Below are 14949 nucleotides of genomic sequence, written 5' to 3' on the forward strand. Positions count from 1 at the left end.
CTGATGTGACTTCAGATACAATTTGGATCCCATTGAATCGCATGACAAGGGAAATAAAATTGGTTGCTATGGAGCCGCATCAATGCAGTGCGACGGATCCGAGTCTGGGAAAGGATCCTGGGCGACTTTAGGGGGATTTTGGTGACAGAGAAAAAGTAAAACAAATCCAAAAGGCAACCAAAGTTGCATCAAGTCTCACACTGAACACGCATTGGCAGCAGTGTGGACCCAGCCTAGGGGGGAAGTGTTATCTGTAGATGATTGGCCAATAATTGATGAAGGTATCGGCTTTATATTCCAACTGATCATTCTGCCTTCCTGCCACCGCCATCTAGTGGTGAGATTGGTGAACAGCAACCATCAGCTCTCCAGCTGTAAAGTGGCTTCTCATTTCACTTCCTAGAGAAGAGACGCGGAAGGACTCTGGGTGCCCAATCACAGCCCCCGACCACTCCTGTACTAATATCACACACTCCTGTACTAATATCACAGCACCCGACCACTCCTGTACTAATATCACACACCTGTACTAATATCACACTCACCTGTACTAATGATATCACAGCACCCGACCACTCCTGTACTAATATCACACACCTGTACTAATATCACACACACCTGTACCAATATCACACACTCCTGTACTAATATCACACACCTGTACTAATATTACACACACCTGTACTAATTTCACACACCTGTACTATTATCACACACTCCTGTACTAATATCACACACACCTGTACTAATATCACACACACCTGTACCAATATCACACACACCTGTACTAATATCACACACACCTGTACTAATATCACACACACCTGTACTAATATCACACACACCTGTACCAATATCACACACACCTGTACCAATATCACACACACCTGTACTATTATCACACACACCTGTACTAATACCACACACCTGTACTAATACCACACACCTGTACTAATACCACACACCTGTACTAATACCACACTCCTGTACTAATATCACACTCCTGTACTAATATCACACACCTGTACTAATACCACACACCTGTACTAATACCACACTCCTGAACTAATACCACACACCTGTACTAATACCACACACCTGTACTAATACCACACTCCTGTACTAATGATATCACAGCCTGACTGGCCCCGGCCCCTTTCATTTATTGGATTTCATCTTCCAGGAAATATTGCACACGTGTCGGAAGGGGACCGTTTCATGGTGCGGGTGTCGAGTTTAGAAACCGATAAATGTTAAAGTGGAACTAAACCCTCCTCTCCTCTCCAGCCACAGAAGCCGCCATCTTGGCCTCTAAACTGCAGTTGCCATGGTGTTGCACATGTGATCAGTAATTACACCAGACTTATGATGGATGACAGTTCAGGCAAGAGCACAAGCAACTGTGACACTAAGAGCTCCTTACAGTCGCTTTAGAATGTGGCATTGGACGCTCTGAATGCCAACCAAAGCTCCTCCCAGTAAAAAAAATGGTCCCTTACAGTCCCGGGGACACATTGTGATGCGCTTCAGAAATGATCCTCCATGTCACTTTCTTGGTGCGTCAAAGCGTCTCTGAAGCAAATCCCCCCATAGAAGTCTATGACAAGCCATCCCCCCCATAGAAGTCTATGACAAGCAATCCCCCCCATAGAAGTCTATGACAACCAAACCCCCCATAGAAGTCTATGACAACCAAACCCCCCATAGAAGTCTATGATAACCAAACCCCCCATAGAAGTCTATGACAACCAAACCCCCCCCCCCATAGAAGTCTATGACAACCAAACCCCCCCCCCCCCCATAGAAGTCTATGACAACCAATCCCCCATAGAAGTCTATGACAAGCCATCCCCCCCATAGAAGTCTATGACAAGCAATCCCCCCCATAGAAGTCTATGACAACCAAACCCCCCATAGAAGTCTATGACAACCAAACCCCCCATAGAAGTCTATGACAACCAAACCCCCCCCCCCCCCCATAGAAGTCTATGACAAGCAATCCCCCCCATAGAAGTCTATGACAAGCCATCCCCCCCATAGAAGTCTATGACAAGCCACCCCCCCATAGAAGTCTATGACAAGCCACCCCCCCATAGAAGTCTATGACAAGCCACCCCCCCCATAGAAGTCTATGACAACCAAACCCCCCCATAGAAGTCTATGACAACCAAACCCCCCCATAGAAGTCTATGACAACCAAACCCCCCCCATAGAAGTCTATGACAACCAAACCCCCCCATAGAAGTCTATGACAAGCCACCCCCCCATAGAAGTCTATGACAACCAAACCCCCCCATAGAAGTCTATGACAAGCCATCCCCCCATAGAAGTCTATGACAAGCCATCCCCCCCATAGAAGTCTATGACAAGCCACCCCCCCATAGAAGTCTATGACAAGCCACCCCCCCATAGAAGTCTATGACAACCAAACCCCCCATAGAAGTCTATGACAACCAAACCCCCCCCCCCCCATAGAAGTCTATGACAAGCAATCCCCCCCATAGAAGTCTATGACAACCAAACCCCCCCATAGAAGTCTATGACAACCCATCCCCCCCATAGAAGTCTATGACAAGCCACCCCCCCCATAGAAGTCTATGACAAGCCACCCCCCCCATAGAAGTCTATGACAAGCCACCCCCCCCATAGAAGTCTATGACAAGCCACCCCCCCCCATAGAAGTCTATGACAAGCCATCCCCCCCATAGAAGTCTATGACAAGCCACCCCCCCCCATAGAAGTCTATGACAAGCAATCCCCCCATAGACAACCGACATCCCCCCCATAGAAGTCTATGACACGCCACCCCCCCCCCCCCATAGAAGTCTATGACAACCAAACCCCCCATAGAAGTCTATGACACGCCATCCCCCCCCCATAGAAGTCTATGACAAGCAATCCCCCATAGAAGTCTATGACAAGCCACCCCCCCCATAGAAGTCTATGACAAGCCACCCCCCCCATAGAAGTCTATGACAAGCCACCCCCCCATAGAAGTCTATGACAAGCCATCCCCCCCATAGAAGTCTATGACAACCAAACCCCCCATAGAAGTCTATGACACGCCACCCCCCCATAGAAGTCTATGACAAGCAATCCCCCATAGAAGTCTATGACAAGCCACCCCCCCATAGAAGTCTATGACAACCAAACCCCCCATAGAAGTCTATGACAAGCCACCCCCCCATAGAAGTCTATGACAACCAAACCCCCCATAGAAGTCTATGACAAGCAATCCCCCATAGAAGTCTATGACAAGCCATCCCCCCATAGAAGTCTATGACAAGCCATCCCCCCATAGAAGTCTATGACAACCAAACCCCCCCATAGAAGTCTATGACAACCAAACCCCCCATAGAAGTCTATGACAACCAAACCCCCCCATAGAAGTCTATGACAACCCATCCCCCATAGAAGTCTATGACAAGCAATCCCCCATAGAAGTCTATGACAAGCCATCCCCCCATAGACGTCTATGACAAACAAACCCTGAGTGCAGGGCTCCCACCTTTGAGGGGTGTCCTGCATTCAGCAGCAAGTCAAACCCTCTCAGCACTTTGGCCTCCAACCAGGTACGTGACAGATGGAGGTTAATAACAAGCAGGGGATCAGCAGAGCTGGGGGGTTCTTACTGACTTGGGGGATCAGCAGAGCTGGGGGTTCTTTTTTCCGGGGGATCAGCAGAGCTAGGGGTTCTTACTCACTCGGGGGGGGATCAGCAGAGCTGGGGGTTCTTACCGACTCGGGGGGAGGGGGGGATCAGCAGAGCTGGGGGTTCTTTTTTTCTGGGGGATCAGCAGAGCTGAGGCTTACTACTGAGCGTGGGATTGGAAGAGCTGAAGGTCCTACACATAGGAAACATAAAGGGAAATGCAAAGACATTAAATTTCAAAAGAGCCGACTTCCCTAAACTACGATCCTCGCTAGAAGATATAAATTGGGATAAAATCTGAGGAACACGGAGGAGAGACGGGTTTGCTATTATATAAGGACATTAGCCGAATCATCCTCATTGGGTAATAAATTGAAAAGAGGAGAGCTTAAAAACATACAAGGCTGAGGGGTCATCATCAGCATTCCAACTTTACAAAGAATGCAACAAGAAATGGAAGGGGGCAATCAGGGGGACTGAGAGAGAACAGGAAAGACACAGAGGAGGAGAGGAAGAAAAATCCCAAGAAATTCTTTAAGCACATAAACAGTAAGAAAGGGAGGACAGACCATATCGGCCCCATAAATAATGAGGAAGGGGGATCTGGTTACAAAGGATGGGGGGATGGGGAAGATATTGAATTTATTCTTCTCCTCAGTCTTCAAGAGGGAATCGGGGGGAGGGGCGTCAGTAACCAAATCTGCCGTGTTTATCCTCAGGACACGTCACAGGAAGCCCCTCCCCCATGGAGGACAGAATTAGAATCAGACTTGGGAAACGTAACATTAATAAATCCCCGGGACCGGATGGCTTGCACCCGAGGGGACTCAGGGAACTCAGACAAGTAATTGCCAGGCCATCGTTCCTAATTTTTACTGACAGTTTACTGACTGGAATGGTACCAGCTGATTGGAGAAAAGCCAATGTAGCTCCAATATTAAAAAAAAGGGCCCAAAATTCATCCCTGGGAATTGCAGAGCGGTCAGCCTAACACCAATAGTATGTAAGCTCTGTGAGGAGATGATAAGGGACGATATACAAGATTGTAGTAATGAGAACGGGATCGGCAGTAATCAGCATGGAATCATGAAGAATCGTTCTTCCCAAACCGATCTATTACCTTCTATGAGGAGGCGAGTCGCCATCTAGATGAGAACCTCAGTCAGGTCTTTATTGCTGTCTGTAGATTCTGACCCCATGGGGGAGGGGTCACGGGAGGAGGGGTCACGGGAGGAGGGGTCATGGGAGGAGGGGGAGGGGTCACGGGAGGAGGGGGAGGGGTCACGGGAGGAGGGGTCACGGGAGGAGGGGGAGGGGTCACTGGAGGAGGGGGAGGAGGGGTCAGGGGAAGAGGGGGAGGGGTCACTGGAGGAGGGGGAGGAGGGGTCACTGGAGGAGGGGAGGGGTCACGGGAGGAGGGGGAGGGGTATTTCAGAGTCCAGCCCTGACAATAAATATTTCAGCACAATAAATGGGAGTTTTTTTATTTTATTGTACAAAAAGTGAAGAAGTGTCACCGGCTGATCCTTCAGAATACAAGTCTTTTAGTTGTCGGTGGTGGGGGGAGGGGCCCGATCCTTCTCCCCGCCCTCATCTGTAGGATGTTCCTCAGGCTCCTCCCCCGCGGTCTCTTCTTGGGCTCTCCGCAGTCTCTCAGACGCTGTGATGGTCATGGGATGGAGAGGGAAGAAGCCGGCCAATCCTGGAAGAAGGAAGATATAATCAGAGGAAATGCATGTGTTCAGAAGGATGATGACTGCACTGCCTGATCGTTCCCGACACCCCGGCCTCTGGAGGTCACAGTGACAGCTTCTGCAGGACTCATCCAATGTTGGGGGTAAACAAAGTTCTCAAAAAGTTGAGGCTGCACCGAGTAAATAGATACCCAACACGTCACATATATATTTATGTGAGTACATTCATGTATGTCGGGGGGGGGGGGGGGGGGGGGGGGAGTTGTTATGGCTCTCTGCGGGGGGGGGGGGGGGGTCTTAAATGCACTTTTTTCACTAAACTTTATTTTTCATCACATCACACAATGTGATGCAGTTTTGGTGACATGCTCTCTTTATTGAGACATCAGGGGGCTTAGAGCTTAGAGCCCCCCGATGTCTCCCCTGTCCTGCAATGAATCTAATGAACCCCTGATGTGTCACCTGTCCTGCAATGAATCTAATGGACCCCTGATGTGTCACCTGTCCTGCAATGAATCTTATGGACCCCTGATGTCTCACCTGTCCTGCAATGAATCTAATGGACCCCTGATGTCTCACATGTCCTGCAATGAATCTAATGAACCCCTGATGTGTCACCTGCCCTGCAATGAATCTAATGGACCCCTGATGTCTCGCCTGTCCTGCAATGAATCTAATGGACCCCTGATGTGTCACCTGTCCTGCAATGAATCTAATGGACCCCTGATGTGTCACCTGTCCTGCAATGAATCTAATGGACCCCTGATGTCTCACCTGTCCTGCAATGAATCTAATGGACCCCTGATGTCTCACCTGTCCTGCAATGAATCCAATGGACCCCTGATGTCTCACCTGCCCTGCAATGAATCTAATGAACCCCTGATGTCTCACATGTCCTGCAATGAATCTAATGAACCCCTGATGTGTCACCTGTCCTGCAATGAATCTAATGAACCCCTGATGTGTCACCTGTCCTGCAATGAATCTAATGAACCCCTGATGTCTCCCATGTCCTGCAATGAATCTAATGGACCCCTGATGTCTCCCCTGTCCTGCAATGAATCTAATGGACCCCTGATGTCTCCCCTGTCCTGCAATGAATCTAATGGACCCCTGATGTGTCACCTGTCCTGCAATGAATCTAATGGACCCCTGATGTCTCACCTGTCCTGCAATGAATCTAATGGACCCCTGATGTCTCACCTGTCCTGCAATGAATCTAATGGACCCCTGATGTCTCACCTGTCCTGCAATGAATCTAATGGACCCCTGATGTCTCACATGTCCTGCAATGAATCTAATGAACCCCTGATGTGTCACCTGTCCTGCAATGAATCTAATGGACCCCTGATGTCTCACCTGTCCTGCAATGAATCTAATGAACCCCTGATGTCTCACCTGTCCTGCAATGAATCTAATGGACCCCTGATGTCTCACCTGTCCTGCAATGAATCTTATGGACCCCTGATGTCTCACCTGTCCTGCAATGAATCTAATGGACCCCTGATGTCTCACCTGTCCTGCAATTAATCTAATGAACCCCTGATGTGTCACCTGTCCTGCAATGAATCTAATGGACCCCTGATGTCTCACCTGCCCTGCAATGAATCCAATGGACCCCTGATGTCTCCCCTGTCCTGCAATGAATCCAATGGACCCCTGATGTCTCCCCTGTCCTGCAATGAATCTAATGGACCCCTGATGTCTCACCTGTCCTGCAATTAATCCAATAGACCCCTGATGTCTCACCTGTCCTGCAATGAATCTAATGGACCCCTGATGTCTCCCATGTCCTGCAATGAATCTAATGGACCCCTGATGTCTCCCTGTCCTGCAATGAATCTAATGGACCCCTGATGTCTCACATGTCCTCCAATGAATCTAATGGACCCCTGATGTCTCACATGTCCTCCAATGAATCTAATGGACCCCTGATGTCTCACCTGTCCTGCAATGAATCTAATGGACCCCTGATGTCTCACATGTCCTCCAATGAATCTAATGGACCCCTGATGTCTCACCTGTCCTGCAATGAATCTAATGGACCCCTGATGTCTCACATGTCCTCCAATGAATCTAATGGACCCCTGATGTCTCACATGTCCTGCAATCAATCTAATGGACCCCTGATGTCTCCCATGTCCTGCAATGAATCTAATGGACCCCTGATGTCTCCCATGTCCTGCAATGAATCTAATGGAATGCAGATCACAGAAAGAGACACCAGGACCTGGAAGTGATGATTGACTCATTGCTTCCGGGTCAGTACCAGGAAGGGGAGATCACTGAACAGACACTCGATGATCTCCCTCCCCTCTAAAGGTTGAAAAAAGGAAAGTATCTTCTCAGCTGCTGATAATACACGGAGCTTTATATAAACGCATGTCCCGGGGTCGGAGTGCGTTTCTTGTTCTGGACTCACCCAGCAGTTTGGCGACGGGTTTCGTGACATGCGCTCCGGAGGCGATCCAGTATTTGATCCTCTCAACGTTGAGGCTCACCAGTTTCTCGTTGTAAACATTGGGCATCGGGTCGTAGCTCCCCAGCTTGTCGAAGTGCCGCCCATCCCGCGCTCGCTGATTGTAGGCAGCGACAATCCGATAGAAGGGTCTGTTGGTGCATCCGCCGAGCGACATCCGGATGACAACATGGCCGCCATAGTAACGGCGTAATAACTGAGATGCTGAAAGGAAAAGAATCATCGTGTGACGACACCGGCAGAGAAAACCGAAATCAATGATAAAAACTGGGCAATGGAAATATTAGGAGCCCACCAATCAGGAGCCCCCTCACTGCGCCGCCAGGCCAGACGCTCAGCGAACTCCGCCCTCCCCAGGCCCGACGCTCAGCGAACTCCGCCCCCCCCAGGCCCGACGCTCAGCGAACTCCGCCCCCCCAGGCCCGACGCTCAGCGAACTCCGCCCCCCCCAGGCCCGACGCTCAGCGAACTCCGCCCCCCCAGGCCCGACGCTCAGCGAACTCCGCCCCCCCAGGCCCGACGCTCAGCGAACTCCGCCCCCCCAGGCCCGACGCTCAGCGAACTCCGCCCCCCCAGGCCGGACGCTCAGCGAACTCCGCCCCCCCAGGCCCGACGCTCAGCGAACTCCGCCCCCCAGGCCCGACGCTCAGCGAACTCCGCCCCTCAGGCCGGACGCTCAGCGAACTCCGCCCCCCCCAGGCCGGACGCTCAGCGAACTCCGCCCCCCAGGCCGGACGCTCAGTGAACTCCGCCCCCCAGGCCGGACGCTCAGTGAACTCCGCCCCCAGGCCCGACGCTCAGTGAACTCCGCCCCCCCCAGGCCGGACGCGCAGTGAACTCCGCCCCCCCCAGGCCGGACGCGCAGTGAACTCCGCCCCCCCAGGCCGGACGCGCAGTGAACTCCGCCCCCCCAGGCCGGACGCGCAGTGAACTCCGCCTTCAGTTCTCTTCCGTCAAGAAATAGACAGAAATTGACAACTTTTCTGTCTGGAGAAATACGTTGGAACCATTTGGGTCACAGTCATTGGCTAGATAACTTACACAATCAGAGTCACCCCAAAACCTGTGTGACACCAGCCATACTCTGGGGGACATCGAGGTCTCATTCCCATCTGCGTTTTTCGGGAGCGTGTGAGAAACGCGTGTCGCGCTTCCGGTGCCATTCATTGCTCATATTATTGGCACCACAAACGTGCTCAGCAGACACGTATTCTGTCACATGACAAAACATGCAGCAAAAAACACACAAAGCTCAGCGGCTGAAAAACCCGAGGGAGTGTCTTGTGGCACATTTGTCACATGTAGGGCGGTCCTGTGTGTGCGGCACAAACCAATGTGAGTGGGGCCTTAGAAGGCCTGAAAAATGCTGAATTTCTGTCATTTAAATATTCAGCATCTTCCCCGATCACCCGACACTGCCCTCGCCCGACCCGACTGAGACCGCCTCGCTCGAACCCGCCCGACACCGAGCCTGCTCTCGCCCCGCCCCGACTGAGACCGCCTCGCTCGAGCCCGCCCGACTCGTCTGGGCCAGCCCTTTCCCGACCCTACCGAGCCCGCCCTAGCCTGACCCAAGCGAGCCTGCCCTCTCCCAACTGAGCCTGCCCTAGCCCTCGCCCGACCCGACTGAGACCGCCTCGCTCGACCCGACTGAGACCGCCTCGCTCGAACCCGCCCGACACCGAGCCTGCCCTCGCCCGACCCGACTGAGACCGCCTCGCTCAAACCCGCCCGACACCGAGCCTGCTCTCGCCCCGCCCCGACTGAGACCGCCTCGCTCGAGCCCGCCCGACTCGTCTGGGCCAGCCCTTTCCCGACCCTACCGAGCCCGCCCTAGCCTGACCCAAGCGAGCCTGCCCTCTCCCAACTGAGCCTGCCCTAGCCCTCGCCCGACCCGACTGAGACCGCCTCGCTCGACCCGACTGAGACCGCCTCGCTCGAACCCGCCCGACACCGAGCCTGCCCTCGTCCGACCCGCCTTGAATGAGACCGCCTCGCTCGAGCCCGCCCGGCTCGCCTGGGCCGGACCTTTCCCGACCCCGCCCTAGCCTGACCCAACCGAGCCTGCCCTCTCCCAACCGAGCCCGCCCTAGCCTGACCCAACCGAGCCTGCCCTCTCCCGACCCCATCCTAGCCTGACTCAACTGAGCTCGCCCTAGACCTCTCCCAACCCGAGCAAGCTTAACAGTGAATAAGCACGGTTTAGTGTGAAACACGTCAGCTGCTCGTCCCGTCTTCTGCTGTAGTTTGTATTTTTGATTTTTTACAATAAAGGCCGATTTCCGGAGTGCGGCTGTCCGGAACCTTTCCTTACCTCATTCACTGTACATGGCTGTCAGATCGGGAGCAGCCCCTGTGTCCCTATTGGTGTGAATGAGAGGTGCCCGTGGCCCTCTACTGGTGTACTCTATAATACCCGGGTGCGATTCCTGCAAAAAGAAGAATGATCGGGTGACAGAGGAGGAAATACTCACTCAGATGAACCATTGTGACATGTCCGGGTGTCCGGGAAGAGGAAGGACACTGCGGTGATCTGTCCCCGATGTCCGGGAAGAGGAAGGACACTGCGGTGATCTGTCCCCGATGTCCTGGAAGAGGAAGAGGTGGAAGTGATCTGTCCCTGAACACACCACAATGCAAAACGGGAAAGAAAAATATCTCATTATTATTTAAATCGGGGTTTGACAAATTTGCTTGGAATCTAGGAGTAATGCGAGGCTTTCTCCCTGGTGTGGAGTGTCGTGCTCGCCCCCTTCCTTGGAATACAGGAGAGTCAGGACGCGCTCTACGTTGCAGATAGAAAAAGGAGCTGTGTGTTAGTGGGCATCCTGACTCTCCTGTAGTCCAAGGGAGGGGGGCGAGCACAACACTCCACACCAGGGAGAAAGTGAAGGAGGACGGCACCGAGGTAAGTGAAGGAGGACGGCACCGAGGTAAGTGAAGGAGGACGGCACCGAGGTGAGTGAAGGAGGACGGCACCGAGGTGAGTGAAGGAGGACGGCACCGAGGTAAGTGAAGGAGGACGGCACCGAGGTGAGTGAAGGAGGACGGCACCGAGGTAAGTGAAGGAGGACGGCACCGAGGTGAGTGAAGGAGGACGGCACCGAGGTAAGTGAATGAGGACGGCACCGAGGTGAGTGAAGGAGGACGGCACCGAGGTGAGTGAAGGAGGACGGCACCGAGGTGAGTGAAGGAGGACGGCACCGAGGTGAGTGAAGGAGGACGGCACCGAGGTGAGTGAAGGAGGACGGCACCGAGGTGAGTGAAGGAGGACGGCACTGAGGTAAGTGAATGAGGACTGCACTGAGGTAAGTGAAGGAGGACGGCACCGAGGTGAGTGAAGGAGGACGGCACCGAGGTAAGTGAATGAGGACTGCACTGAGGTAAGTGAAGGAGGACGGCACTGAGGTAAGTGAAGGAGGATGGCACTGAGGTAAGTGAATGAGGACTGCACTGAGGTAAGAGAAGGAGGACGGCACTGAGGTGAGTGAAGGAGGACGGCACTGAGGTAAGTGAATGAGGACTGCACTGAGGTAAGTGAAGGAGGACGGCACCGAGGTAAGTGAATGAGGACGGCACTGAGGTAAGTGAAGGAGGACGGCACCGAGGTAAGTGAATGAGGACGGCACTGAGGTAAGTGAAGGAGGACGGCACTGAGGTAAGTGAAGGAAGATATTTAGGGAAAACAAAAATGTACCTTTACAACCCCTTTAAGTTAAAATCCATATTATTTGCTAGAAAATTACTGGGAACCCCCAAACATTATATATATTTTAGCAGAGACCCCGGGGAATAAAACGGCAATTGCTGCGATATTTTATGTCACACTGTATTTGTCCAGCGGTCTTTCAAATGCAAATTTTGGCGAAAAAATAAACAGTAAAGTTGCCCATTTTTTTGTTGTTTTCATGTGAAAGACGACGTCGCGCCGCGAGAATCGTGATCTCTCTTCTAAGCAAAAAATAAATAAAAAAAAATCACGATTCTCATTTCTGCCGGAATCATGCGGCTCTCCCGGGTGGAGCACATTTTGGGAATCTTGTACAAAATCAGCACAAGGGATATAAATGACAAGGGACAGCTCCCAATCACTGTATTACATGTTCCCTCTGCTGGGGGACGTACTGAACTGCATATTGGGATGATTGGCTGCAATACTGAGAACTCCCACTAGGTGTCATTGCACTTTATACCAGTCTTTCTCAACCAGTGTGCCGCGGGGTCAGTGGAGAGAAGGCTGTCAGATGAGCTCTCCTGCTGAACTGTGAGAAGCTCTGTCGGCTTCAAAAGTGAAAGTAAAGTGCAGAGGAGTGTGCTGTGCTCTCTGCTTCCCCCTAGAGTGCAGTACCTGGCTTAATGAGGAATCTGGAAAGGTACTGAGCTAGAAGCTAGATTCATTTTAAAATGGCTTCATACATGTGCCTCTGCACATGTGAGTGTCTGTCTGTATGTGTGCATGTGTGTGTGCGTGTGTATGTGCGTGTGCGTGTATGTGTGTGTGCGTGTGTGTGCGTGTGTATGTGTGCGTGTGTATGTGTCTGTCTGTGTGCATGTGTCTGTATGTGTGCATGTGTCTGTATGTGTGCATGTGTCTGTATGTGTGCATGTGTATGTGTGTGTGCGTGTGTGTGCGTGTGCGTGTGTGTGCATGTGTGCATGTGTCTGTATGTGTGCATGTGTATGTGTGTGTGCATGTGTCTGTGTGTGTGCATGTGTATGTGTGTGTGCATGTGTCTGTGTGTGTGCATGTGTCTGTCTGTGTGCATGTGTCTGTCTGTGTGCATGTGTCTGTCTGTGTGCATGTGTCTGTCTGTGTGCATGTGTCTGTCTGTGTGCATGTGTCTGTCTGTGTGCATGTGTGTATGAGTGTGTAATCATGTGTCTGTCTGTATGTATGTGTGTATGTTACTTTTAATCCTGACCCCCCCCCCCCCATTCCTGTATCATCAGAATGGCTTCTGTAGGGCTGGTTTTATAGCAGCAGGGACTGCTGCTCCTCTGAAAAATAATCCATGCACACATTGCTTTTCAGAGGCATTTGACAGGTGGTAAAGAGGCATTATGTTGCTTCCTCACCACCTGTTTTAGGCCCGTAAATGCAGCATCACTACACCACAACCCTGCAATGCACACAGTTGCGGGGTAGTTGCAGTGCATACTTCATATTCCCATGGCACACTTTCCTGGTTCCGCTCTTGGGTTACTGGATACTGGTACACGTTACAGTAGGAATATTTGCCAGCACACCATGGAGCGACATAAATAGCGTCCAAACGGATGTTTTAATTGCATGATCACAACACAAAGAGAGTGTTTTGATCATGCAATAAAACATCCGTTTGGACGCTATTTATGTCGCTCCATGGTGTGCTGGCAAATATTCCCACTGTAGTTGCAGTGCAGCCCCATTCACCCTCGTTATACCTCCAGATGCAGCCACAGCATGTGAACACCCTCAGCTGCTGCCTCTAAAGGTGGAGAAGTTGGGGGTGGTAGAAACGGCTCAACCATGTGGTTTTACCGCCCTATGACATGTGAACAAGCCCTTGGTTCATATCTGTGTAGCCGCATGTAGGGCAGTCCATTCATTTCTGTACCCACAAAATGCAGGGAAACAAGTCCCCATTGCACTGCAGCAAAAGCACCCCACGTTTTCCAATGTGTGGGGGTACCATTAAGAATTACCCCTAAAGAGCAGAGCATTTGTCTGGGTGTCGCGATTTTGCGAGTGTTCTGCGACACACCAAGCCTTGGACTGGGGTGCCTCAAGACTGAAAATACTTTTTAAGGGCGCCCCGACTGGAAAAAGGTTGAGAAACACTGCTTTATCCCCGTATCTATGGTAAGGACTCTGCGATTCTTTCCTGATACAATGTTGCAAGAAGCAGTTGTTGATGTTTAACTCTTCACTGTACAGCAGGATCGGAGGACATGATAGCGAATTCAGGGAAAATGACATCGGACCGTTTCTGACGGAAATGTGGGGAGAATTGTTACGTTATCTCCTGACAACTAACATATTACACCCATGTCTGATAATAATACGCATATAATCATTTTTGTACAAGGGGATTGTGGGTGGGATATTGGTTATCATCCCGATATGCAGTTTAGTACGTCTCCTTTGCTGGGAAGTGTGGGTTCTAACACCACTGCCATCACCTGGGGTCCATAGTGTTCTGTATAATGAGACAGCGGGTCTTATTACCACACACCATCCCCCACCACATTCCTCCCACTCACAGGACAGGTGTATGGGGGAGGGGAACTCACCTGACAGGACTGCCATAATGATCCCCCCCCCATCACCTGTCATACTGACACTCCTCCCTTCACCCCTCCCCCCATCACCTGTCATACTGACACTCCTCCCCCACCACACTCCTCCCACTCACAGGACAGGTGACAGGTGTATGGGGGGAGGGGAACTCACCTGACAGGACTGCCATAATGATCCCCCCCCCATCACCTGTCATACTGACACTCCTCCCTTCACCCCTCCCCCCATCACCTGTCATACTGACACTCCTCCCCCACCACACTCCTCCCACTCACAGGACAGGTGACAGGTGTATGGGGGGGAGGGGAACTCACCTGACAGGACTGCCATAATGATCCCCCCCCCCCCATCACCTGTCATACTGACACTCCTCCCACTCACAGGACAGGTAAGTGACATCATAGCAGAGGGGTGGTCGCTGCTTCCCTCCATTCCACATGCCGGGTCACCGGGGATCCATGGTGAGGAAAGGCCGACGCTCCCCCACAGAGAGACATCTATGGAGGGTTTTCTCTCCACAACAGGAAGTGAGAGGAAATCTCTTGGTGTCCCCAGTGGGAGATTTCCCCCCCTATTCCTGGTCTGGGGACACCCCGAATGTTGGGAATCTCTGGGACAGGAAGTGACTGTAAATCCCCCCTATGGGGACATCTGACAGAGGAATGACCCCCCCATAGATTGTACGATGAATACTCACCTCCTGTGCTCTGCCCTTCACCGCTCTCCCATCACACGGCGCCTGGTGATGACGTCAGGATCATGTGACCTCTCCATGTGTATCTCCGCCCCGCCCCCTCTTCCCCTGTAGCGGAGAAATCCCTCCAGTGATTGGCTCTAGACGGAG

At 51.9% G+C, this 14949-nt stretch overlaps 1 protein-coding gene across 3 annotated transcripts; it reads right to left on the reverse strand.

The window, feature by feature from the left end:
• Positions 1 to 5120: 5120 nt before the first annotated feature.
• On the reverse strand, positions 5121 to 14915 carry MRPS16 (mitochondrial ribosomal protein S16). 3 transcript variants are annotated; one of them, XM_040326584.1, is made up of 4 exons: positions 14803 to 14915; positions 10300 to 10413; positions 7769 to 8029; positions 5121 to 5354 (listed from the first exon to the last, which is right to left on the reverse strand). In XM_040326584.1, exons 2-4 carry the CDS (start codon positions 10310 to 10312, stop codon positions 5197 to 5199), a joined length of 432 nt encoding a protein of 143 aa, XP_040182518.1. In that variant the 5' UTR covers positions 10313 to 10413; positions 14803 to 14915; the 3' UTR covers positions 5121 to 5196. The 3 variants fall into 3 exon arrangements, with proteins under 3 accessions (XP_040182518.1, XP_040182516.1, XP_040182517.1); XM_040326582.1 differs by having other exon boundaries at positions 10300 to 10445; XM_040326583.1 differs by lacking the exon at positions 14803 to 14915 and adding an exon at positions 10430 to 10443 and having other exon boundaries at positions 10300 to 10382.
• Positions 14916 to 14949: the final 34 nt, after the last annotated feature.

Source organism: Rana temporaria, chromosome 10 (genome assembly GCF_905171775.1).
Source record: "Rana temporaria chromosome 10, aRanTem1.1, whole genome shotgun sequence".
Lineage (NCBI taxonomy): Eukaryota > Metazoa > Chordata > Amphibia > Anura > Ranidae > Rana > Rana temporaria.